This window comes from Siniperca chuatsi, linkage group LG21 (assembly GCF_020085105.1).
Source record: "Siniperca chuatsi isolate FFG_IHB_CAS linkage group LG21, ASM2008510v1, whole genome shotgun sequence".
Taxonomy (NCBI): Eukaryota; Metazoa; Chordata; class Actinopteri; order Centrarchiformes; family Sinipercidae; genus Siniperca; species Siniperca chuatsi.
Genome location: NC_058062.1, coordinates 13,076,925 through 13,103,179, shown reverse-complemented (window position 1 = coordinate 13,103,179; position 26,255 = coordinate 13,076,925). Strand labels below are relative to the sequence as shown.

The 26,255-nt window shown below is 41.4% G+C and overlaps 1 protein-coding gene across 1 annotated transcript; it reads right to left on the bottom strand.

The window, feature by feature from the left end:
* Positions 1-205: 205 nt before the first annotated feature.
* On the bottom strand, positions 206-19,216 carry gpr139 (G protein-coupled receptor 139). The gene is made up of 2 exons (XM_044181756.1): positions 18,009-19,216; positions 206-5,416 (listed from the first exon to the last, which is right to left on the bottom strand). The coding sequence occupies exons 1-2, from the start codon at positions 18,154-18,156 to the stop codon at positions 4,437-4,439; spliced, it is 1,128 nt and encodes a 375-aa protein (XP_044037691.1). The 5' UTR covers positions 18,157-19,216; the 3' UTR covers positions 206-4,436.
* Between the last annotated feature and the right edge of the window lie 7,039 nt (positions 19,217-26,255).

Below are 26,255 nucleotides of genomic sequence, written 5' to 3'. Positions count from 1 at the left end.
GAAATCAGTAAAGTGATGTACTAAACACAGACATGCCCAAAATACAAACAAGACACTGCTAAATATGAGTTGCGGAAGTTTACCTGCCTATATTTTCTTTATTTCCTTTAAATATGTTAGTGTGTGTGTTTGTGGTTGAGTACAGCACTGACTCTTTCTTTGAGTTTAGAGTGTGATCTTACGTGCAGAAAAAAAGACACAGATCCTCAGCGGCACTAAATCTGAATCCTCAGAGCTACTGTTCTTTATTTGTTTAATCAAAAATATTGATATCAGCCAATACGTTTCTGCATACTTTCTCACAGCACAGTATAGTACTCTTTATACAGTCAATACACTCATTAGGAGAAACAAACTGAATTATGCAAGCCTATAGTCACTCCAGTACAATCAAAAAACACAGTTTTGAAACACTGCCATGGAGAAAGGTAAAAGACTGCTCAAAAAAGGTCGTTGTGTAGAAAATCACAGTCAGAAAAATACCATCAAAGATGCCAGAAGCGTCAGTTGTACATTCATGGATATATCTGTTATAATATTGTGCTGTATGTAATTATATTTATCATGATTGAGTATAAATACATATTTTATTTCATACATTACAGGTCCTATGGCACAAACACTTTTTAAAGCTTCTCTCTGTCTAACACAGACATTATGTACACACACTCGCACACACACACACACACACACTGTAGAACTGAGCAGGTAGAGAGAGACACGGAGAGGAAGCAGAGGATGTGTGAGAGAGAAAATATAATTTTATCCACTGATTGATTTATGTTTGGTTATCTTTTTAATATCTGGCTAAAGAAAATATAAATCCTGGGCGTTTTTTCTTTCTCATGATGAGGAAGATTTCTTGGCTTAACCCCCCACCACCACCACACACACACACACACACACACACACAAACACACACACAGACACACCCTCCCACCTGCTCCAAAGTGCCTCACGTGGGAGGCGAAGGGACACCTGCATGTGACACTCTTTCAAGTCCCCCCACTCATCCATTTCGTTTTGCTTTCCCAGCATGCCAGCCTCATTCCTTGGAGGCCTCGGGAATGAGGCACTGGTTCTCGCACAAATGTCACATTAACATGGCTGAAACACTGCATGGGGCTAACACGTGAAATGAATGTCATGGCAACATTGATCTGGCATGAGCTCCTCAGACTGAAGCCCAAATCATTTTATGTGATCTCACTTTCTTAATGATTGCAGTCTGATCATTAGGCTATATTGATTAGGATTAAAGCGCATATTTTAGTGCCTTTACACTAATGTGACGTCCTGCTGAGCATGACTTTAATGGACTGGGAGTCAAGGAGCTCGCTGAGTGATTACTGGTTATCGACCCTCTAGTCGTTTATCTCCATCACATAATTCCCAGCATCCATCACCGTCAACTCAAGGCCCCTAACTACATGGATCTATTTTCTGATGAGCGTGATATGCTCAGTGTGCACATGAAGCACAAAAGATTTCAAGGTAATCAGTCAACGAGTAAAAAGGACACTTGTGAAATTAACTTTGAACGAGTGCATTTGACATAAAGTGGGAGGAAAGAGGGATGAGTGGGAGGAGTACAGTGTGAGGGAGGTGAGGAGCAAGTGGCAATCGGTGCTCCCTCATTCGCTTTGCAAGTTTGAAGAAAATCAATTTATCGAGGAACAAAGAAATGGGAATTGAGAGTGGAGTAGCCAGTTATGGCCTGAGTGCACAACTGAACTGAAAAAGGCAGAGTTTGGAAGTTGGAGAATTATATTTAATCTGGTTAAAGTCATTTTTGATGGGAAAATAAATTGGAGAGACTGTCACATAAGTCAACAGTTAGGATCGGTGCAAATACATCACTTGTTTTTAGTGTAGCTCTGACTGGAAATGGAAGGAGATTTCACTTTTTTACAGGAACAATGAAGAGCTATGTTGTTTTGGCCATAATTCTTATTTGATCTGAGTTATTCAACAATTATATTGCTGAGATCTTTTACAACACTTTACACTTTGCATTGCAACACAGAGTGGGGGTTTGGCCAAAACTTTACTTACTTGTGAGGAGAAGGGACAGCAGTCTTAAAGGGTCAAAACACCAACAACACTTGTAGAATGAGGACTTCTTAATTAATCAAATCTATCTTTTATGTGCTTTATGGTTTTGTTCATTGCTTGTTTACTTTTTATCTTAGCTTTTACAGACAGTTTCAGTATGGCACCTCTTCTATACTAATTACTTCTTATTTCTATGGAAAGAATATTGTATCACCTACATCCATTATGAGACACTCCTGGCCTCTCAAACAGTTCAGTAATTATATTGGTCTAAAACCATATGAACATATACTACTGCCATTCATCTTATTTACATGTGCATTACAGTACAAGCCACCAGACAGTCTTCAAGAAAACCCAATTATAAAACCAAAAAACTAGGTACTACTGTATTTCAAAACTGGTTTAGATAATATCAATAAATTGGTAAGTTGTTTAAACAGGCTGGTGCTCACTGGTGCTCCTTGCCCGAAAGTTGTTAAACCATGTCTTGCCAAGTCACCATGTCCCCATATATCAGCAATGAAGTTGACGAGTTAAATGGTGTTATAAATGACGTGAAAAATGGCAAAAACCATGAAACCCTTGCCCTGATTTTCAGCTGCAGCCAGTTTTTTGTAGTTGCAATGGTGAGAGAAAGAACGACACACCTGCAGTCACCCCGTAAAGTGTCTCAGACGTTTGAGTGTCGAACAAGAGTTTGGAGGGCATGACTTTATCAGCTATGACAGACACTCCTAACATTCATCAGATTTAAAGCCTTCAAAAAAGGGCTTGATGTGTCTGATCCCTCCAGGCAGGTATTAGCAGAAATCTGCCCTTTGGCACAGCTCCATTCTCGCTAGATAGATGAACACTGCTAATGCCCCAAGGTGTCTGGAGAATGGATGTGCATTGATCTCAATGTGCTCTTTCTGTGGGCTATACAGCGCAGCGTGTGTGTGTGTGTGTGTGTGTGTGTGTGTGCGTGTGTGTGTGCATGTTCACATTTATGGTTTGTTACCGGGCAGGACAGAACTGAGACAGAGTTGATGTACGTGACTGTGTTTCAGTGTAAAATGTTACTGAACTGCCATCAGCCAGCAGCAGAATGAGCAGAGCTGAAATGTGTCACTGTGGCCCTGAGACCAAACTCATTGCTGCATCATGGGACAGAAAACCTTGGACAGGGAAAACAAACCGAAGGGAAGGGGAACAGATTTTTCTGTCCTCTCTATCTCTCTCTCTTTTACTCTTATTCTCTCAGAAAGCTAAAGGGTTAAAGAGATGTTACATTCATTATATTCATCCAGATAATGGCTAACAGTAAGTCATCAAGGACCATTAATAGTTAATAGAGGACTATCTACTGATAGCAGAAATTTCCTCTTCCTAATATTGGAAATGTGATTACTAGATTAATGACACCTTGGAGCAAAACCAACCCCAAGTCTTTTTTTTGTCTTGTATTTTTGTGAAGTTACAATAACAGTCAAGTCTACCATTAATAAATATTTAACCAACAATAAGCAGAGGGTCTACTCGTCCTACGACAATCTGTGAGCTTGGATGTGGGATTTTCTTCCATAGCGAGTGCCGACTTTTAGGTGACCTGCACACTGCTAGGATGAACTCAGCACACACAAGGAAAGTCAGGGAGGGCTGTTCATTTTATAAACGCCCAAATTAACATGCCTTTGAGACTCCTCTGCATATTAAACTGGAAATGACAGCGCTGTTTTACATTGCTTGAGAGACAGTCAGAAATGTGGGCAGTGGACACACCGTTGGTGGCTCTGCCTGAGTGAATCACCGCTTGAGGTGTGATGTGACCAGACTCTGACTGGATCTCTGCTTTCTGGAAATGACTCCCAACAGACAAAGACACAGCTGTTCAAAGCTCTTCACCGTTGGCGGCAGTGTGCAACAGAGAGCGTCCATAAAGAAACCAATGTCACGAGGCATTTTATGCTTCATCAAGGATTCATCTAGTTGCCAGTTTATACTTTAGCGCTGTTACAAACGGTGGCTCATAAAAGTCAGTGATAGATGGTGGTGATATCCCTTTATCAGTCTGTGAGTCTGGAGTCGCTCTCCGAATCAGCAGTCAGTCACTTATAGTAGCTTAATGTTTTGCATGGAGGAAACAATCAACATCTATTTGATGCTGGATACTGCTTTGTGAATACTGTGAATAGCTGCTGTTTGCTTTTCCACCTTGCTAGCCTACCACTTTGTTATCACTCAAAGCTAGCTAAACTGTCACCTCTGTGCTCTCCGGGCGTGTTGACATTTTCAAGCCTCAAAGAGTCCCATGCGGGCAAAGCTGGTCACCAAGGAGACAAAGCCTGAATATGCTCCCCAACGATTGAGGGTGGGGGCAGCTGTTGGTGGCTGAGGACTCAAGAGGAAATACAGATGGGCTTCCCATTTTTGTCATACTGGTACACCAACATCTTAATGCAGTGGGAATTGGCTGGTGAGATCCAGGGGCTGCTTGTGATGGAAAAGTTGTGGCTGGCGTAGAACGGCGGTGGCTGTTTCCGGCAATGAACCAAGGCTCGCAGCACATTGGCCGCCATTCCCCGGAAACGCTTGCTGATGAAGCAGTAGAGGAAGAAGTTGACACCGGTGTTGAGCAAGGCCAGCATGTTCGCCAGATCAGTGAGCATGTGGAGCAGTCGGCCGGCACCTTGTGAGGCTGGAGGAGAGGAGTAGAAGTGGTAGAGGATCATGAGGGTACGTGGTGCCCAAAGAACAGCAAAAATGGAGGTGATGGCGAGGAGAATGGCAGTGGTCTTGCCGGTAGAGTAGCCACGCAGACGGAAACAGCTGCGGCGTCTGCGCAGCTTACAGACGATGACGGCGTTGAGGGAGAAGAAGACAGTGCAGGGGAGGAGGTAGACAGTGGCGCAGTGGGCCCACACTAGGACATGCTGGGCCACGGTTCTCCTGTTGCCCTCTCCTCCACCACCACTGCCCACCCCAGGAAGGCTGTGCCACAGCTCAGGCCACCAGTAATAAGGAGCTGCAGAGAGCAAGCACCCAATATACACAGCAAATATCACCCTTCGTGTGCGGGCCGGGTAGGAGACCGTATGGTAGCGCAGCGGGTGGCAAACAGCGATGTAACGGTCGATGGTGAGAGGCACGGTGATCCAGATGGAGGTGTGGATGGAGGAGAACTCCAGAACCTGCACTGCATTGTTTAGTGACGGAGGCAGCGGCGTGCCCAAGATAAAATCCTCCAATATGAAGTCGACAAAAACAATGAGGAGCAGGACTAGGATGTCGGCGGCTGCCAGAGCCAGGAGATAGTTGTAGGAGGACTTCTGACGACGCAGCACCAGCTGGGACAGGATGACCACTGTCAGGATGTTAGCTAGGAGGAGGAAGGAGAGGAGGAAGGATGCAGGAAGGTGATTGAAAGTAGATAGGTGGAGGAAATAGGGAAATGAAAGTATGATGAGATTGGAAAAGGAATGGGCACAGGTCAGGGCAGGGAAGGAAACATAAAAATGTTGTGTTAGTGAGCAGGCAATTGAAAAGGGGCAACACTCATCCAGCAAAACATGACAGCAATAGAGTTGTTTGGCCAACACACAAATGTAACTGCACTAACACAAACACACAATACAATATACAAACACAAAGATTAGGATAAGGATACCACCATAGCTACCAAGCATCTTTGCCCCCTATCACATTTTCTTTTAGTTTCAGCCTACTATGTGCAAAATCGAATCTGTTATCATCCCCAAAGCAGTCAGTATTTGCCATGTTCAACCAGCTCCTCTCCTACTCTGTAATCCTTCCCCTGTTTATTGCTCCCTTCCCATTTCCCCCCTTTATCTACACCTGCTGTGTAATTCCAGCAGCACCTGCCTCTGCCTTTGGCCAAATTGTTATCTCTAATAAAGAGTAAAGCCTCAACAAAAACAGGAGGGCAACGTGCAGCATCACAGCCTTCGCAATCTGCTGAGTTCACTACTGCCTGCCACCCTGCCACCGGCAATTTAGCTCCTAAAACAAAGCACAAGGACACCCCATCTCTCCCTGTCTGCCTCTCTTTTTCAATCTTCACTCCTCATCTCCAACATACACCTTTATACCTTCTCTTCCATGTTGCCAAATTAAAATGTTCCCTCACCACCTTTTGTTTATTTATTCCAACTCTGTCTCTTTCTTTTACAGGGCAGTGAAATAGCCCAGGAGGGGGACCACTACTCTCTCATTTTGTGCTAGAAAGAACATGGAAGACCTGAATGTGATTTATCCCACTGCTGCTTTTACCAAAGCATAACCTCTGTGCGCCTGCATCAGACAGGATGAGCACAGCTGTCTGCCTCTCACGTGGAACTGCAGTTTGGCAATTGAATTGAACGTCTTTTTTTTTGCTGTTGTCCTATTCCCCCACCACCACCACGTGCATTATTATTCCCATGTTATGTCTGTCATCTCAGACGGTTGACGGTTGTGAGCCTGCTCAAACCTTTTCCAAACCTAGAGGAGACAGTAAACAACATTTCATTCACTTTATCACTAAAATGCATTGTGTGTATTCTTAAGGTCTAATAAACCTTTTTTTCCTTCCTCATAAAACATTTGCAAAACCATTTTTTCCCAAGAATTGCAGTAGTGAATTTCAAACTTACAATGTTACATCCATGTTTGCTTGCTAGCACTCTTCTTCTTCCTTTCTGACAACAACACCATGCAGGAGATAAAAACAAAATGTAGACCCACTCTTAAAAATATTGCTACATAGCGCTACTAGTGGCCAGAAACTGCACAGTATACTTTTAATGGACCTTAAATTAAGATTATTTTGTCACACATATTAATCCCAAAGTGAAGAATTAACTTCCACGTGCAAAATTATTTTCTTAGTTCCTGAAAAGCTGATCTTGACACTTAAATTAAATAAATGGTTTTCATCAGAAAGCAATGATATGTGAATTCTGTTTTCAGTATGATATTTCATGAAAGTAATCCTTACACAGTATTTGGACATTTCTATTTCTTCAAGGAGACACTAGTGTGCTAGCACGTGTACATTAAGAACATTCAATACATTTATGACATGAAGTGTAAAATCCAGAGGTATTACTTGAGAAAATCAATACTTTCCCAATTTATCCAAAGATGCTGTACTAGTTCAATTACCTAAACTAAAAATCATATACACACAATAATGTATCCATCCTTTCTTTATAGTTGCTAACCAACTCCATTTAGTGAAACGTGCTGGTGCAGCATTATGCCATGTCCAATCTGTTTCCTCAGACGAAGATGTCTCTGACATTGATTTGCATCACAGCATCAGTGAGACATCAATGCACTTAGAAGCCATCACTGTTCATACAGCGTGTGTGTGTGTGTGTTCTGTGGTCCTGTCCCCCTCTGCAGTAATAGATCTGGGATTGGATTAAATATGGCAGCTTTGAGTCTGGTACATCACACTTCACAGCCTCAGCCAGTATCAGCTGATTACAAATTACAAAGCCGGCTCCAGATAATGACTAAAGATGTCCTAGCCAGACTGGAGGATGTGCAGCAGAAGACACACACACACGCACACACATTAACACATGTCTGTACATGCATACGCACACACAGACACACAGATCATTAGGGATGCACCAATACATTAACATACAATCTATCAATAGTCATGAATGAGATGTCAAAGCATTTTACGATGCTCAACAAGCCAATATATGTGTACATGTAGGGCTGCTGGATTACACCACCTGATAGCAAATCAATCCAGAATACATCCAATTTTAGGTTAACCTCAAGGATATGGATCTTCACAATAAACATTATGCGGTTTTTAATAACTCTCAGTGTAATAACTGCAGCTTGTTTAAGATTTTGTATTTGAAAAATATCTTTTTTTCGCTTAGCCCTGTGTACAGAGCAAATCTGTGCAAATTCAGATGTGGGGTCATAATGTGATAATTTCACCATGTTCCAAGACCGTGTACTTTATGTTTGATAGGAGATCAAAATGACGCGTATCACTGTGTATTGGTTTGAGTATTAGCAATAAAAGAAACATTAGGATATGTCTAAGCACTGTTACATTTGAAAAAGTATTCACTGGTAAAAATATTAAAGTTAAAGGGATACTCCACCAATTTTACAGATCAAAGTGTGTTTACAGGTCTTGTGGAGTACTACTTCAAATGTGAAAAAAGTTTTATAAAACCTTTTGTGGCTCCAGAGGGAGCTGCGCGAAGTCTGATAAATTGCTTCAAGTGATGTCACTTGAGTCAGCGTCGGCTCAAGGCTACATTAGTAGCTTCTAGCATAACACACCCGAATTTCTCCAACCAAACTGTTGCCGGTTGAGTTGCATTGTGGGTAATGTAGGCGCCAGGTTTTGACAAGGAAGAAGAATGTGTGGAATAAAGAAGACGATATCTTTGGTTCTGCTGCAACGATTTGAAACCCTTTTTTAAAAACTGTCCATGAGTCCGACGTTATAGGAGTGCAAATCGGAGAAGTGAATTAATGAATTAATAAATTCATCAACTACATTCTTTAAAAATGTAAACAAAGGTTTTGCCAACTGAAATCCACACACACACAGACATGGGATTAGAACTGGGAAAATGTGTTTTTAATTTCACTCTTTGTCTTTAAGTACTATTGAATATTTACCAGAGTGTGCTTGTTTGCTGATGTCTTCTTTATTGTATTATATTTTTTCAAAGTTTGAGTTTGGGCAACAAGTGTTGCTGTGTGCTATAGATGAATAGTCGATTAAGCTGCAGCTATTTTAATTCATTTCAGGCATTTCTCAAAGCAATTTCTGAAGCAAAAATTCACTTACTTCTTAATAGTGAGGATTTGCATATATGATAGTAAACTGTATATCTTTGGGTTTTGGACTATTAGTCAGCCAAAACAAGCTATTTCAAGATATATTTGGCTTTGAGAAACTATAATAGGTATATTTAATTATTTTTGAAATTTGTCAGAGAAAAACTATTGAGAAAAATGATTGGCCGATTAATTAATAATAAAATCTTTGATAGATGCAGCCCTTCTGTTTTCTTACATGTGTAACTATGTCCATGAACCTCCTTGAAAGGTCATTGTGGAATAAACAAATGTATAAAAACTCTGATCTGCTGCTCATCTGTTGAGCTACTCAATTTTATGTTGTTTTATTGTTTTGTTGTTTTGACCTACTGCTTGTTTCAACAACCTCTTTTGTCTTTGTCTGGTCATACTGACTCTTAGTACACATAGTTTCCCATACCAGTTTATCCAAGAGGAGGGATCTTATCAGTGTCTGTGTTTTGTCAGGAAAAGTTTGCTGCTCAGCTCTGAGCTGCTCAAAAATTTCTTGATGGAGACCCATTACAAATCCTGCACAGTATACCTCACTTTTAATCCATCGCCTCACTTTCTCTATTGTACCTCTGCCCGTCGATTCTCTCACTTTCCCTCTTTTTCTGTCCACATACTGCTAAACAGAGAGGGGTGACATGAAATGGAAACAGTGAGGTGTTGACTGTCACCGGCTGGGTATTATTCTGTTTGGGCTCCCCAGTGAGACGGGGCCTTCTACAGACAAACAAAAGGCATCTGTGGCGAGCTTGACATTTCTATTTAGCTCTAGCCGGCTTGCACTGGTTTGCCCATTCATTTCAATTGACTCCTGCTCTTTACGTTGTCTTGGGGGCCGGCAGCTTGGGAGGGGAAGGGGGAGCTGGAGCCGGATGGATCTGCTTGCCATTCTGTTGGTATGAGGTGGCACATGCAGGGCTCAGGTCTCAGTGGGGACTGGGACAGACGAGTTGGAGGGATGCACACTCATTCTCACACGGAACAGAGAGACATACACAGAGGCAAGGGGAACAGGTGTAACAGGGGGAAATCTTCTCTGTCTATCTATACACAGTTTATATATATTCGTTGATATCTTTATATCGCTGATAGTGGTGACAGCCAACAGTCTCTGCGTTCTGTTTTGATGATGGTGGTGGACAAACAGCTGACAGTTAGCTAATCTAGTTGACTCCAATGAAGAGACAGCTTTGATGTCGATTCAATAATAATTTGTTTATTGCATACAAGCACTTTAGGATCTGGGGGATACAAGCCCGGTCTCAGTAAAACTATTCAGTATAAAAGAAAATCATGATCAAAGGAAACTTACGATACTAATAAATTATTTCTGTAGCCAAGCTCAGTAACCATTAATGGACAAGTTATAGGGCCAGCGGTCTAACCTTGACCAAGATCAAAGACTTCTATTACAAAATACACAAAAACACCACTGATACAGATGGATGAGTCCACATAGATAATATAGATTTCATTATTTAGATTTTCATCAATAGTTACACACTCACCTGGGGGATACTAGCCCGGCCTGACTTGTTCCCCCAGTGATGGACTTCATAGCTACGTCATTACCATGGATACTGTGTAGCCTATAGTATTACATATGAAATCTAAAATAACAAATAAAATATGAAAATAACACAAATATGTAGGCTACACCTTACAACTATCAAATAAAGGTAAAATTCCTGAAAATTTAATTCTGCATTGCAAGATTTTGCTATTAGACATAGTAACCATTTAAAGCTCAAATTATGTATTTAATGTAACATGCAGGAGGCATATGCTACACTTGCATACAGGGACATGTGCATCTCATGCCTGGACTGCAAAATTTCCCCCATCCATTTTTTCTTTCTCTTTGCAGGGAAAAATGAGTGTCTCCAGCTGAGAGGAGATTAGAATGACCAGTAGGACAGATAATGGGCTGCTGTGTGTATGTCTGTCTGTCTACATTTGCTTGTGTGTGTGTGTGTGTGTGTATGTTTGCATGGGTGACCCCTTCGGTCTATATTTGTGGGAGTGCTTTTCTCCCCTGCTGCTCCTCTAATATAACGAGGGCCATTGACGTTGTTTAGCGGGAAAAAAGAAGGCACAACGTGCTCCCTGAGGTGTGTAACGAGGCTGACTCATCCTACCACTAAAGGGACATGTTCAGACTGGCTGTCGACAAACGACACTGCACCGCTTAACCCCCTGAAACCGGTGGCAAAACATGAGATGCTGCCACCTCCCTGTATGCTAGTCATTAGACTTTCTCATGGGCCTCATATAACACACAGAACACTGTAAAAAGGAAATTATGTTCCAAAAAAAGAGAATGAAAGTGATCATTGCAATTAAGGATTTTTTTTTGTCATTTGGAGGAAATTGAGGTTTGGCTTTGACAGCTTATCCGGAGATAAAACTAGTAACTAATAAAACTAGAGGAGAGAAGAAGAGAGGGATGAGGAGATAGATGGAGGGTGAAGGAACGTGTGGTCTGAGGAAGGTCACAGAGAATTAAAAAAGAGAGCAAGTAATTTAGAGGGAATGAAGGGGGGTTAGATGGAAAGACAGAATAAGAGAGAGAGGTATAGAGGAGAGCAGAGGTGGTGGGTGGAAAGGAAGAGAGGCGAGAGACAGAGAGGGGGGTGAATATCAAAGCTTGCTTCAAAGGTCACACGCACTTTGTTCCTGATGACAACCATTTCCCTTTTGTCTTCTCTAAGTGTCAGACCAGACATAAAGCAGGGCGATTCCTTAATTCCCCAGAACAGAAACCAGGAGCTCATCCCTGCTACAAAGCCACAAAAAAAATAAAAACCCTGATACATTGAAAATAAAAATGTGATTTTACTGACATGTTTTAAAACCGGAACTCTGTTTAAAATGAAGAAAAAAGCGCTGATGTTCCCATCAAGTAAAATCCTTCTTGTTGCTAATTTGCATTGAAAAGCAGACTTGTAATGTCATGCAAATGTGGTAATATTAATCAAACACATTTTATTGTGAGCACAAGCCTGATGTGTGATCTGAGAGTTAATTGGGAAGAAGCTCATAAGAAAAAGAAAGATGCAATAAAGAAGATAGAACAAGAATGAGAAAAAGAGATATATTGAAACAGCATATTTAAGTTTAATGGCCATATTAAGAGAAAGAGGCTCTGCTTGCTGCTAATGATATTGATGCTACTGCAGTACTCTGCCTCTACTCACCTCTACAGCCATTCATTTTACAGACCGGCCAGTGAGTCAAAGTTTGGTGGAGATGACTGTCCTTACATCACGGCTGCTGTCTGTGATGTGGCTTTGCAGATTGACAAACTCAGCTCAGCATGTTTAAAGAGTTCGTAAACAATGCAATTATCATGTGCCCTTGGATGCTCGCCAAGTGGTTTTTATGAGGTTTCAGTTTCGGAAAAAACCTGAAAGTTGAAAGTTAGTTAGAGATAGAGGGTAAAGGAGAGAAGGGAAGAAGGGTAAATGGATGGAAGACGAGGAGGAAGACAAAACAGCACAGCACTATGATCATCCTCAGATTGATTACTGGTGTCCAAAGAATGGTGAACAACCTGCAAGGATTTGGGTTTACGGTGTTTTAAGCAGCATTGACAACGTTTTGTTGTCAGCTGGTCAAACAAAGTGAGCTCTGTCATCGCATCAAACACATCTATGATTTATTGCCTCAAACAACACCTCCCTCGTCTCTTGCCTCCTCTGTCCTCCCGCACCCTCTCTGGCTCGTCTCCCCCATGACAAGCTGACATACTCACCACTTCTCTCCCCCTCCCTTCCTCTCCTTTCCCAAAATGCAGAATGGAGACAAACCAGAGCTCAAAATCTCAACCTTCTTCCTTTTGATTTACTGAAGTAGTCACTATCTTTTCCCCGACTGTCCATGCTTCAACACAAACCTATACACCTCCTAATCTCAAACACCGCGTTTAGAGTGATAGTATCTATTAACAAGCCCCCATCCCACCACAGATGCCCTGTCGCTGGTGCAGATTGACAGAACAATAGACCAAACTGAAAATCAATGAGGCGCATCTCTTCATTAAGTAGCGGCTGACACCTGGCCTACACTGCTACACGGAACAGGGGGCTGTTAGCGCCGAACATCCCCGACCTTTTCCCCTGGGGTGGGTGGATAAGTGGGAGTGAGAGGAGATGTGCGAGTGTGACTCGCACGTGTGCCAGTCACACTGCTACCTGTTGAACAGCCACACAAACTGTGAGATGCTTCAAGGAAGAGGGAAGGAGCACACCAACAAACTGTGGAGTACGTGAGCACATGCATGTTCGTGTGCACAGGTGGATGAGGGATTCTCTAAGAGCCTCGCAGGATGTACCTGAAAACACAATTTGCACAAATCTCCCCACTACACAATCACTTGTTGTCACATATTCAGCGTTCCACGCTTAAGCTGGGCTCACACTTCAGGAGTTTTAGGATCACGCACATAAGGAGGTTCTTCTCTCTATCTCAAACATGCTCACACTACAAGATTGGAAAATAATGGCACATCACACGCTACAGGATATTATTAAGATTATCGTGCCAGAGGGAGCGATGCCCTGCCTCACGTGATCTCATGGGGAACCAGATGTAGACAAAGCGGAGACTGACGTGGTGCAACAACTTGCTGTAGTAAGGATTTGCAGTGAGTAAAAACAAAAGGCACCAGTCTGGATGAGAAAACGAGATGCAGTCAACATGGAGAACGAGAGGTCAGTTTTAATATCTGGCAACAGTAGTATGCTAGCTAACGTAAGCCTCAAGGGTTAGAATGTTTACCATTGCTTGGCAACACCATCAGCTGCTCCGGGCTTGTAACGCTTCTGTTTCTCTCATTGGCTATTGAGGTCCCGCTCGGAAGTACTGACGTAATCACCCAGATTTTAAATCCTAAATATCTAACATGTTTGATATAATCAGGGCGACCCCGATGAGTCTGTGAGCAGGTCGGGAGGCTTAAGACTGGATCTGTAAACCCCTCACACTACCAGATAATCTGGGCTGAACATTGGTACCGACCGCAGTCCCAGACCAGATTTCGCGTCCGATTGTCGGGAGGGTTGAAACGGGGATAAATTGGCCCAAAACTCCTGTAGTTGTGAGCCCAGCTTTAGAGTACGTCATGACTCCTGAGCCAGTTTTATTCGTGGTTGCAAGCACTGAAAAAGCTAGAATAGACATTTGATTACTTAGTTGCACATACCGTTTCCAACAAATCCTCCAAGTTATATGACAAAATACCTCATCTAACTTTTGTAACTGCCCTCCAGAATGACACATATACATCAGCATCATTTGCCAGTGCCTTCCAAAACTGTAACAAATCACCATTTAAAAAATAATAGTGGTATCTGACAGTTAAGTTTTGGTTAGGTTTAGGCACAAAAACAACTTGGTTAAGGTTATGGAAACATTGAGGTTTGGGCTAAAAATTGCTTGTCGTCATGGTTACATTAATAATCACTTGGTTTAAGTTAGGGAATGATTGTTGTCATAGCTAAAAGAAACCAACATTGAGTGTCGGTAGGAGCACGAACAGCTGTCTCCCATGTCAAAGTCCAACGTTTTGTTGGCTCATTTAACCCCCCTGACCTTCCTCTGCAGATTTGTGGATATATCGCAATAAGTGTGTTTCCATCCACCTATTTTTATGCACATCTTCAATTTGTGAATGAAAAAACCTGAGTGGAAGTGCTGGACATTCCCCCAAAAATTCAAAATATTTGAAAAAACGATTTTATACTTGGGTGAGGTGGAAAAGTTGATGTATCGATAAAAACAAAATGCAACAAGTTGCAATGGAAACAAACTTAGCAAATAAATCATGACGTACATGAAGCATGTGACTTGTGTCACTCAAGCTTCCACTGAAGAGACGGAAGATGGCAACAGATGAAAACATCAGATCTGTGTGGAGCAATGAGGAGACTGTAATGCTCCTTTAATCAATACATGAATTAAATATAAATGCCATATTTCCATCAAGTTTTCTTCATGATTTTATGCCGTTTGCGGTGACTGTTTGACAGGTACTCTTTCAATTATGTCATCTTGTTCTGCATCGTCTGCTGCAATGGTCTAATGGCACCCGACTGGAGAATTAGCACCACCAACTGCTTATCTTGATGTGCCCAACTCCTAATATTCGCATAAAGGTATAGAATGGAAACGTGCATCAATTCTTATTTTCTTTTGCCAGTTTTTTGGAAATTCGGTTAAAATCTGCGCCATATTTAGACGGAATCCTGACTGTCACTCTACTTCCCCCGTTTGCTAGAAATCTTTGTCAGTTCAACTTAAACAACTGTTTAAGTGCACACGACTGATGGTCTTGTTTTTCTTGTTACGAAAGGCTCACTGTTTCCAAGGTCAAAAATGAACTTCCTTGCTCAAATGTGTGCACAGGCTGTAAACTGAAGTGGTTGAAAGTAAGTACAATGACTCAACTACTATGCATAAGTATAATAAGTAATAAGTAATAATAATTGTAAGGTACTTGTACGTCAGTGTTTACAGTTTATGCTTCTTTCTACCTCTTCTCCACTGATGCAAGTTTTGGTAAAATTTGTCTTTTATGGGAGCCTGATTACTAATTCAATAATAATTACAAATTTATAATTATTAAACAGAATACAATAGAATTTAATTTAATCCTCTTTGTGCCCTGCTGCACTATCTTTGAGCGCAGACATTTTATTAACATAAACACATTTGCAATTTGTTCAAATGCAGACATCTTTAGGTGATATTCAGGCATCAACAGCGACCTCAAGGCTGAGCAGGTGGAATTTAAAAAGTATGTGTGCAGGTAAAAGTCTATAAACACCATCATGAAAAACTGATCGTGTAGAGAAATGTTCAGCTCAAACAACAACACATGAAAGCAACTGTCTTCGTCCGGATATTCAGAGCAGCTTCACATCCAGTTATATCGCACACAATCGCTCATCAGCCTCCCAGACCGCGACCGTGTCTTAGCAGTGAGTGCTTTGAGACACACTGTACTGTACAAAGAGCAGGCCTCACTTCTGTAATCCCAGCATGTCAAAGACTGAGGTAAAGAACCGACTCCTTCATTGTGCTGTTTGCTATGTCAGCACACGTCTGTTCTGTCTCAAGCAGTGTGGTATAGTGAGCAGAGAGAAAAAGAGAGAGAGCGAGTAAGCGATTAATTAAAATGTGGAGATTCGTCTCAGCTCCGTCGTCTGTGGCTCCCCCACTCTGTGCTCAAAAGGTGCTACTTCACTGGCTCTGCTGTTATTAATCTCTCTCTCTCTCTATTACTGCTCTGATCTCTCTTTCTCTTAACGCCACTTTTCTTCTTCTTCTTCTGGGTGTCCTTGTCTTCTTTGTACTCCCCCCTGTTCATCCCAAGCTTTCGGTTCATCATTTCCTGAGTTCAAACAGTAATCATTTCCCACCACTTGACTTGTGTAATCCTTTTCTCATCACAGTCCTTCATCCTGCTTTTTCACCCTCAAATCTGTGCTCTTGATGTGACCCCTCTCCGTCTGCAGCTTATAGGTCAAAGTCTGTGAGAAACCGTACAGACGCGACGACGCCTCCGCAAAGCCCTGTTGCTGTTAACTAATGAAACACTGGCTGGTAATCAAGGTAACAGACTCCATTCCAGAGTGTAAAATACGTGTGGGTCTGTAGGTCACACCGCTACTACTCACACATGCCGCGCTCATGAAACATTCATGATTCAGCTTGAGCGGAACGAGCTGTGTCATAATGATTGAATAAGTCGAACTCGGCTGCTGCAAAGTATCAGCCCCGCCGCACTCAACTCTGCCATTAATTCAGACAACTATTGTAAGATTGCATTACACTCTCAGGTTATTGTTACTCAGTGATTAAACAAACAGGCTCAATCACATTTGTAAAGATGAAACTCAGCAGCAGCAGCAGAATCGAATAAAACTTCTGCAGGCCAATCTGAGGAGAAACTTGACATGACAGCAGAGAGAATTGCTTGTGCGAGACTTGATTTGCCATCCGGGAGAAATAATTAGACAAGATTTGATCAGAAAGAGAAAGACTTGTACTTTTACAAGACTGCAAATCTGTGGAGCAACTGCAGTCTTGGCATACAAAAGCTTTTCACTTTGCATTGCAGATTTGTTTTGAACCAGAACAGCTTAGGTTGTTGATAACATCTCACTCCCAATCTTTATCAAGGTAAAGGGGTACAGAGCTTAAGAAGATATATTGAAGACAATAAAAGCCACTGATTGTATTCAAACAAAGGCATAAACTGTGGGCTAATTTCATATCAAATCTCTAAATAAATCTCACTTTAAAATTAGGGTTAAATAGTAAAACCCCTGATTTATCCTTTATGTTATTTGACCACAGAATGAGTCCAGCATTTTGGTGATGGGCTGATTCAGAGTGGATGTGTATCTGACAGTCCAGAGGGCTTTCAACATCTGAACCCCAATCTCTGATTAGGCATCAGCACCTTTCCTCTTTCATCTGACCTCCAGGTTTTCTGTCTCTGTCTCACACACACACACACTCATATACACACATTTATATGCACCCACCACTTTGCCTCCCTATATGAGACTAGGTCAGCGCTCATAGATCACGCAGTGGGACAGAGGTAGTAAATGGGTCTGACAATAACTGTGAGCGTACTAATCAGTCAATGGTAAAGACAAGAGGAGCCATGTAACACACACTTGTCCCCGAGGTCAGTGTTCACATAATATCATGCACACATACTATACATCTATAACAACTCCAGGCAGGCAGAAGCACAGACAAATGCGTACAGAAAACGTACGCATGCACAAGTGATTTCCAGAAGGTCAGAGAGACAAATCAACAGTGTGTGTGTGTGTGTGTGTGTGTGTGTGTGTGTGTGTGTGTGTGTGTGTGTGTGTGCGCGCGTGCAAAGAGTGACTCTGGAGCAGCTGTGCACGACACACACTCACTCAAACCTGCAGACAAGTGCACAACAAATCAAGATGCAAAGCGTGACTGCTGCAGCCCACCGATGCAGGCTCTAATCACAAATATGAGCAAATTACCACAGAATGAGACGTGCATGTGATTAGACACACACATGTAAAACACACACCCATGTGCACATCTCTTACCTGGCAGGCCAAGACAGAGCAGGACGCTGTAGTAGATTACAGGCAGTGGTCCGAGAGGGCATCCTTGGACAACCTCAGAGGGATGCTGCCCCGGGCTCCAGGTGCTCCCATTTGGGGAAAAAACAGGGAAGATGTGGCTGTGCTCCATGGCCTCTTCCTTGTCCTCTTCCTCAGCTGAGCTCAGTGTCAAGAAGCCTGGCCACACGAGCAAACCGCCTGGTCGCCGGTTTGGGAGAGAGGGTGCTCTGTCCTTGGGTGCCAATCAGCATGAGTGTGTGTACGCGTGAGTTTGTGCGAGACAGCAAGGTTGAGTATGTGAGAAGGAGGGAGCAATGGAAGAGATGGAGAGGAGAGAGTGGAGGGAGAGGGAGACAACAGACGGGTGGGGGGGGAGATGCCACAGATGATATGTGTTAGTAGGTGACGGAGAGGAAGGAGGCAAGAGGAGCGGCGAGAGGGAGGCGCGAAGAGGTGAGTGTGAAGGTAGAAGTGGAGAGGGGAGGATGCTGCCCGAGTGAGTGAGCGAGGGGGAATGAGAGCGAGTCGAGAGTGCAGCGGGAGGAGGAGGAGGAAATAGGAAGGAGGAGGAGAGAGGGAGGCAAAGAAGGAAGGAGAGAGGAAGGTAGATGGAGAGCAAGGGCACGCTAGAGAGCAGAAAGAGAGGAAGGAAGACGGAGACTGAGAGTGGAGGAAGGGAGGCTGAGGGATGCTTAGAGACAGAAAGAGGGGTAACGTATTCCTATTTGAGGGTAGCGAACACAAAGAGACAATAAAACTGATGAGGAGACAGATGTGACATATGAGAAACAATAAATGGAGGGTTAAGTCGACTGTGGAAATGGATAGAGTGTGCTTGCCCATGTCATATTGTCAGTGTGTCTCTTTATTGCAGTGTCTCTCTGCAAATGCTTGAGTGTATATTCAGTAAACTGACAACTGCTTTTGACCATTTATCCACAAACAAGTGCACAACGATGTGAATCCCAACATGCAGCCACATTTGCATATCATGCATCTTACATACAGTATAAATGCATGTGATTGGACATATGTGTGTGTGTGGGAGCGGGGGTTGGGACTGGCTGCTCGTTCTAATTTGCAATGCAGCGTGAACTGTCTGAATCTCCAGCTAAAATGTGCCAATGAGCACAAGGATGACAGTGAAAAACACATTCCTTCTTAAGAAACACTCCAGTGTCTGCTTCATCAGGTGCTGCAACTGACAGACATTTTCTTTATAGATTAATCTGTCAATCTTTACAATACTTTCCTCAGTTCTTTAGTCTGAAAAATGTAATTTCTGATTCTAAGAACACACAGAAAATAGCAGACCATTGTGATCACAACTGATGCAAATCCATAAAAATCTAATTAATAAGCTTTTCTCCAATATGTTTATTCCCCAAACATTTTCAGCTACACTACATTGCTTTCCCCATCCTAATGAAGGCAATGTAGCTGAAAACGTTTGAGGAATACACAAACGATGTTGGAGTGGAGTTGCGGGACCTGTTTATTAATATGCTCTTGATTGTCAACAGAAAAAAAAAATGACAAAGCCCAAAGTAATGTCTTAAAATTGCATGTTTAGTCTGTCGAACACTTTCTTGCCAGTAATGCTAAATTAAGTCCAGTGGTGGAATGTAAATAAATGCATTTACTCAGATACTGTGCAGTGCAATTTTGAAATACTTGTACTTTTCTATATTTCCATTTTGTGCTACACAACAGAAAAATCGAGTGGTTGATTTACAGTGATGTGAAAAAGTGTTTGCCCCCTTCCTGATTTCTCTTTTTTTTGCATGTTTGTCACACTTAAATGTTTCATATCATCAAACAAATTTAAATATTAGTCAAAGATAAGTTTTTGCAGTTTTTAAATGAAGGTTGTTATTATTAAGGGAAAACAAAATCCAAACCTACATGGCCCTGTGTGAAATAGTGATTGCCCCCTAAACCTAATAACTGGTTGGGCCACCCTTAGCAGCAACAACTGCAATCAAGCGTTTGCGATAACTTGCAATGAATCTTTTACAGCGCTGTGGAGGAATTTTGGCCCACTCATCTTTGCAGAATTGTTGTAATTCAGCCACATTGGAGGGTTTTCGAGCATGAACTGCCTTTTTAAGGTCATGCCACAGCATCTCAATAGCAAGTGAGGCCTGCAGTTCTTTGGGTGTTGTTGTGGGGTCTCTACCACTTGTGGTAAGCATTGCTGCCATTACTTGCTAGTTTATGATTGAGCTTACATATATCTTACTATAACTAGCTTACAATACTATACTATATCATCCATTATTTCTTGCATCGCAATCAGAAGAAATTCATAATTTAATAAAAGTCGGTCGGAGTAATACGTAGTAATTTGTTCAGCTAGCAAGAGATAGTTACATAAAAATGCTGCTCATACATTAATGCACCCATAATAATAATTGATAATAATAATAAAAAACTCAGGAGCCATTTTTCTGCATAATTAGTACTTTTACTTTTGATACTTTAAGTACATTTGATGATACTTTTATACTTTCACTTGAGTAAGATTTGAATGCAGGACTTTTACTTGTAATGCAGTATTTTTATACATTAATTTTTACATAAGTAAAATATCTGAATACTTCTTCCACCACACCTCATCCTCTTAAGCTACTGAGATGTTTTCCTTATCTCTCACATTGCTCTCCCAAAACTAATTTCTGTGTCCCTTTGGCTTCTCAGTTCAGGAACTACTGTGAAATCATAGATATTATTCAGGAAAAACTTTCAAAACATGAGGAATATTGTGGTTTTTACTGTACTGCAGAATTGTGGATGCATAGTATTCATTATTCTTACTATCAATGATTTACAGACTCCTTTGGGCTTTTAGGAGATGTTCTACATGCAGAAAGTAGACATAAGAGCAGCTTTGGCATGAGTACAGTGAAACATCATGTCCATTTAGAGAGCTGTCAGCTGTGTCTCTGCTCTCTCTGCCTCTTCAGCACAACCACGGTGTCTGAATGAGATACAGTATATCATTTAAAAGGTAGCGCATGTGGCTGAGACAAGGACCTGAGGGCGGACGAGAAAAGAAAAAGAGAAAGAAAGAGGTTTTTTTTATGGAAGAAAAGAACCCATGAGTCACTGAGCTTGTGGAAAGCAGGGGATCGCAAAAGGACCATCTTAAAATCTGCTTGGAGCTTCAATTATGGCATCTTCAGCCTCCACTAACCCATCAGATGGAGAGCACTGTATGAAAGGAAGAATTAATTTCAGGAACTGTCCAACAACAGCTGACCTATTTCTGCTGAATGCCACTTGAATCAGATGCAGGAAATTTAAAGAAAAGTGGCAAGGAGTGGAGGCGAGAAGAGTGGAAAGGAGCAATCACATGCTCTTAATTCTTTTCTCCTACATGTGAACAAATGAGCTGCGGGGGACGCGGGGAGAGGAGCGCCACGATTAAGTGTTAAATAAAATATGGCCAGCTGACATGAATTCATCACGGAGAAATGTGGGACAGAGGAAGGTGATTCTTCAAGAGTTGCTAGCATAGCTGTGAAAGACCCCCACAGGGGCAGTGCCTGCCTGATCTCCAGTACTTAATACAACATCATCATTGGTCCTTGTCACACAAACTCAATTACACGCCATCTTCTGGTGCTTTGATATAGGTGTGATTGTGTTGTGTGTGGGTTGTTGTTTTCAGTCAGATTCAATATAGGACAACAGATACTGTACATGTTTGAGGGTATTTTTAATGTGCAACTATAATGTAGTGATACACTGTAAACCAAAGCAGGGCAGGTGATGGTTGTTGAATATTGTTACGTAGTGTGACCATACCTCCACCTGACCTCATCACTTCCTGCGGTGATGTACTTAGGTCAGTGGTAGGAAAAGGTAGGAAAGGTCTGTGCAGGTCATCAATGCGTGTGTGTGTGTGTATGAGCGATTGTGTGTGTGTTTGTTATTAACACATTACATCAACATTAGAAACATTGTCTGGGGACCTCACACTGTCACATCTTCACCGAACCTAAACAATCACATGCGGACATGCACAAACGTGCAAAACCAAACACGCCACATAAATGTTTGTCGATTTGCATTTGTGCCATGTTGACATTTATGGTTAGTTACTAAGCAGAACAAGCTGATCAATGTGGCTTTGAAGCTTTTAATCTCGTGGTTTATGGTGTGTGATGTTTGCATATTAGAATCACTGCATATCTGGATGTAATACTGTAAAAAGGACAACATAAGGGAACGAGTCTAAGAATCTACAGCTATATTAGCAGCTTTGTGAGGTTGTACTTAGGCACCGCGATGCTGTGAGCTAAATGTTAACATCAGCATGCTAACATGTGCACACTGACAATGCTACCATGCTGATGTTTAGCAGGTGTAATGCTTACCATGTCAACCATTTTAGTCATTTTATTCCCTGAATTAAGCTTGAAATGTCAGAAAATGGGGAGATGTGACGTTGATGCTGAAAAGGAAACAAGACCAAGAGTCTACAGCCATGATAGCAGCTTTGTGAGGCTGTGATTTGAGCTAAATGCTAACCATGACAATGCTAACATGCTGATGCTAAGAAAGTATCATTTTTATCATGTTCGCCATCTTGGTTTGGCATTTTAGGATGCCAACATTTGCTAATTAGCACCAAACACAAAGTACAGCTGAGGCAGATGAGAATGTTATTAGTTTTGGTATTTGGTCATAAATTTGACTTGATGATGGCGCTAGATGAAAAGTCATGGGATCACCAAAGTCATTACAATTCGTCTTGTGGCGAACATGAATGTCTGTACAGAATTTGATGGCAATCCAACAATAGTTGTGCTGCTACTATGGCTAACAAGTAAAGAAAGAAGTGATGAAAAGCAGAGGAAAGAGATGTAAAATGCAAAGAGAATAATCCAGATTCCAACATGTAGGGAGTCCCTGGAGATTTCGTCTCCAGCCTATTAAATCCATCACAAAGTGTCAAGTATCAGGTGGCATTAATTATAGATCCCTTCTGTGATGGCTGAGCTATTTGTTTAGTGTGCCTGTAAAATTGGAGCCCGGATTTGAAGAGGAGTGGTTCAGCAAGGTCACACGTGAGCGCTGCGCCGCTCTTTCTTTCCTGCTCGCCTCCAATTTAGAGCCGGCACTCAAAGAATAATGAGAGAAGGGGGAAGAAATGGGAGCACGAGAGAGAGAGAAGGTGAGAGACAATACAAGAGGGGAATGTTGAATATAACATAACTGAGAGAAAGAGATCAGGTGAAATATGCGGAGCTTTCCACCACTAGCGTACAGTAGCTTACATGCTCTGACACACGTGCACAGAGTCAACATATAACATGCACATGTATGAACACATGCATGTTCTCAACAACAACTTTGGATTTCACACTAGACCACAATCACTAGGGAAATTACCACAATCTTAATCATTTACACATCTACAGTAGCTGCAACGTTGCATGCCGGGGCAGGCTCTCCCCACCCCTGGGTGAGTCTCCCTGGACTGGGGCAGTCCAGCTCCAGCCCCTGTCCAGCACCGGGGGCCAGCTGGTCCGAGCAGGCTCTTATAATACCTCTGTTATTAGACTTGGGAAATGGAGACATTTAACACGGCTGCAGATGAGACTAAAAGCCCCACGGCCCTGTCTGCAAATTACATTGCTCTCACAAACAATCCCAATGAAATAAGGCCACTGAGGAGAGACTTTGATTTTGGAAAGCATATTGATGGCCAAGTTTCAGCAGCTCTTATCATTGTGTGTGTGTTGATCATCGACACCAAGAATCACTAATCACAAAGTTTGACATTAAATATGCAACAACTCCAAATACTGGCTCATTACTTCTCCTGAGTGAACTAAATGTTTTTTTCCAGCTTATTTTTGCTGTAGATATGAGATACAAGCCTGTTCTTCATTGTGCACTTTGCCAAAAACTTAACAGCCGCTCTGCTCCCAGTTTCTCAACAGTTTCCATCTAATCCTCCTGTCCACTTTGATTTTCATTTGTCCGCTTTAGCTGATTCGTGTAGAGCCCCAATCTGGTCATTGGTTGTTTGCTGTTGTCTAGACTGATGTGTGTTTGTTTGCAGTTAGGCTTCTCCTACTGATCACAGCAGATAGCATCCCATTTTGTTTGATCAAGTGTGCACAGCAGAGGAGGTCCTGATTCTGATCACACTGCTGAGGAAAATAGCAGTGATGGTCCTAAAACTTTTTTCTTTTGTTTTAATGCACATGTGAGTATGCCTGGGTGTATCATGTATCATGTATTTCTCCACAAATACATGCACACATACATGCTAAACCCAGGCCACAGATTAAGAAGCACTTTTTACCTTGTGACCCCTCATCACAGATTGTGTACCTTTATGTGGTCATGAGCAGTTCAAACAAAGTGATTTTTCCATCTTAGATTGTTTCATTAGAAGGTAAAATATCCATATATTATATACTGTATATATATTTTTTTATCTCTTTAATCACCTGGTAACCCCTCACATTTATCTTGGGACCCCTTTGACCGTCTTGATCCCAAGGTTAGAAACAGCTGCATTGGGGATGTCAATAATCTGCTCTTCCTGGTGGCAAAATGAAAACACTACAAATATATGAAAATACAGACAAAAGCCCTAAAGGTTCATCCCTCCTTTCACTATCATTTGTACTTTGGACAGTGGTGTAAGAAGTACTCAGATCCTTTACTTAAGCAAAGGTACCATATACAACAATGTAAAAATACTCCATTACAAGTAAAAGTCCTGCTTATAAAATCCAACTTCTGTAAAAGTATTATTAGCTAAATTTACAGAGTCCAAAGTATAAAAAGTAAAAGTACTTGTTTTGCAGATAATCGTCCCTGTGACTGATAATAAATTACATTATTAATACTGATGCATCAGTGTGTAGGCAGTATTTTACTGTTGCAGATAGTGGAGGTGGAGCTAGTTTTGACTACTTTATATAAAGGTAGGTAGTTTAGTCCAGTGGTTCCCAACCTGGGGGTTGGGCCCCTCCAAAGGGTCACAAAATAAATCGGAGGGGTTGTGAGATAATTGGAGAAATGAGTAAGTATGCTTTTTTGTGAAATATTGGATAATCTGACCTCTTTGGGCCTCAAACAGTAATTTAAATGAAACCATATTCATTATGTTATGTACAATTTTAATCTAAGAAGCAGCTAATAATGAAAGCTGCCATAAATGTAGTAAAAAGTATAATATTTCCCTATTTGTAGAGGCATACAAGTATATAGTAGCATAAAATGGAAAGACTCATGTAAATTACAAGGACCTCAAAATTGTACTTAAGTACAATACTAAAGTAAATGTACTTAGTTACATTCCACTACTGACTTTGGAACTCTTTTTATGTAATTCTTTCTACTTTTATTTTACTCTATTCCATTTTAGTATGTATATTTTAATATACTATGTATTTATTTTAGCATATTTATACTACATATACTGTACTGTGCATCTTGGGCACAGAAATTGTCTTTGGGATGAGTAAAAATACTTTCTTATTTTATCCCATCTGTCCCTTGCAGTGGTGGAATGTAACTAAGTACATTTACTGTACTTAAGTACAATGAGGTACTTGTACTTTAGTATTTCTGTTTTATACTACTTTATACTTCTGCTCCACTACATGTATTTGATAGTTACTAGTTACTTTGCAGATTCAGATTAATAATACAAAATATAATCAACAAATAAATTATGATGTAATATTATATATTTAAAATAAAACTTTATTGATCCCTTGGTGTAAATTAAGTTACCCAGCAGTGTATAAAGTAGTTCAAATTAGCTCCAGCTTCAACACTAAAGTGATGAACACAGTAATGCATCATTAATTATAATCCGATAACATAATGTACATTTTTCTGAAATGGGCCATTCTGCATAATGAATACTTTTACTTTAAGTATATTTTGATGCAAATACTTTTATACTTTTTTAAGTGAAAATTTGAACGCAGGACTTTTACTTGAACGCAGGACTTTTATTTGTAACAGAGTACTTCTACACTGTGGTGTTGCTACTTTTACTTCTTCCACCACTGGTCCCTTGTGATATATTTATTGGTTTATGAGCTCGAGGTTTCCTCCTCATCACTACTTGCCTGGCTCTTTAAACTCAACTCCCTGCCTTGCAGGCTCTTGGTAAGAAAGCGTGGGAGTCCCTGTGAGTCCTGCACTGCGCACAGTGACAGCCAGCTCTGTCTCACAGCGCCCTCTGAT

Bases quoted from the DNA above. Each gene is read 5' to 3' on its own strand.
- gpr139 (XM_044181756.1), bottom strand. From the start codon at position 18,156: ATGGAGCACAGCCACATCTTCCCTGTTTTTTCCCCAAATGGGAGCACC. The intron at 5,417-18,008 runs GTAAGAGATGTG...TCCTCCTCCTAG, and splicing joins GCTCTGTCTTGGCCTGCCAG to CTAACATCCTGACAGTGGTC.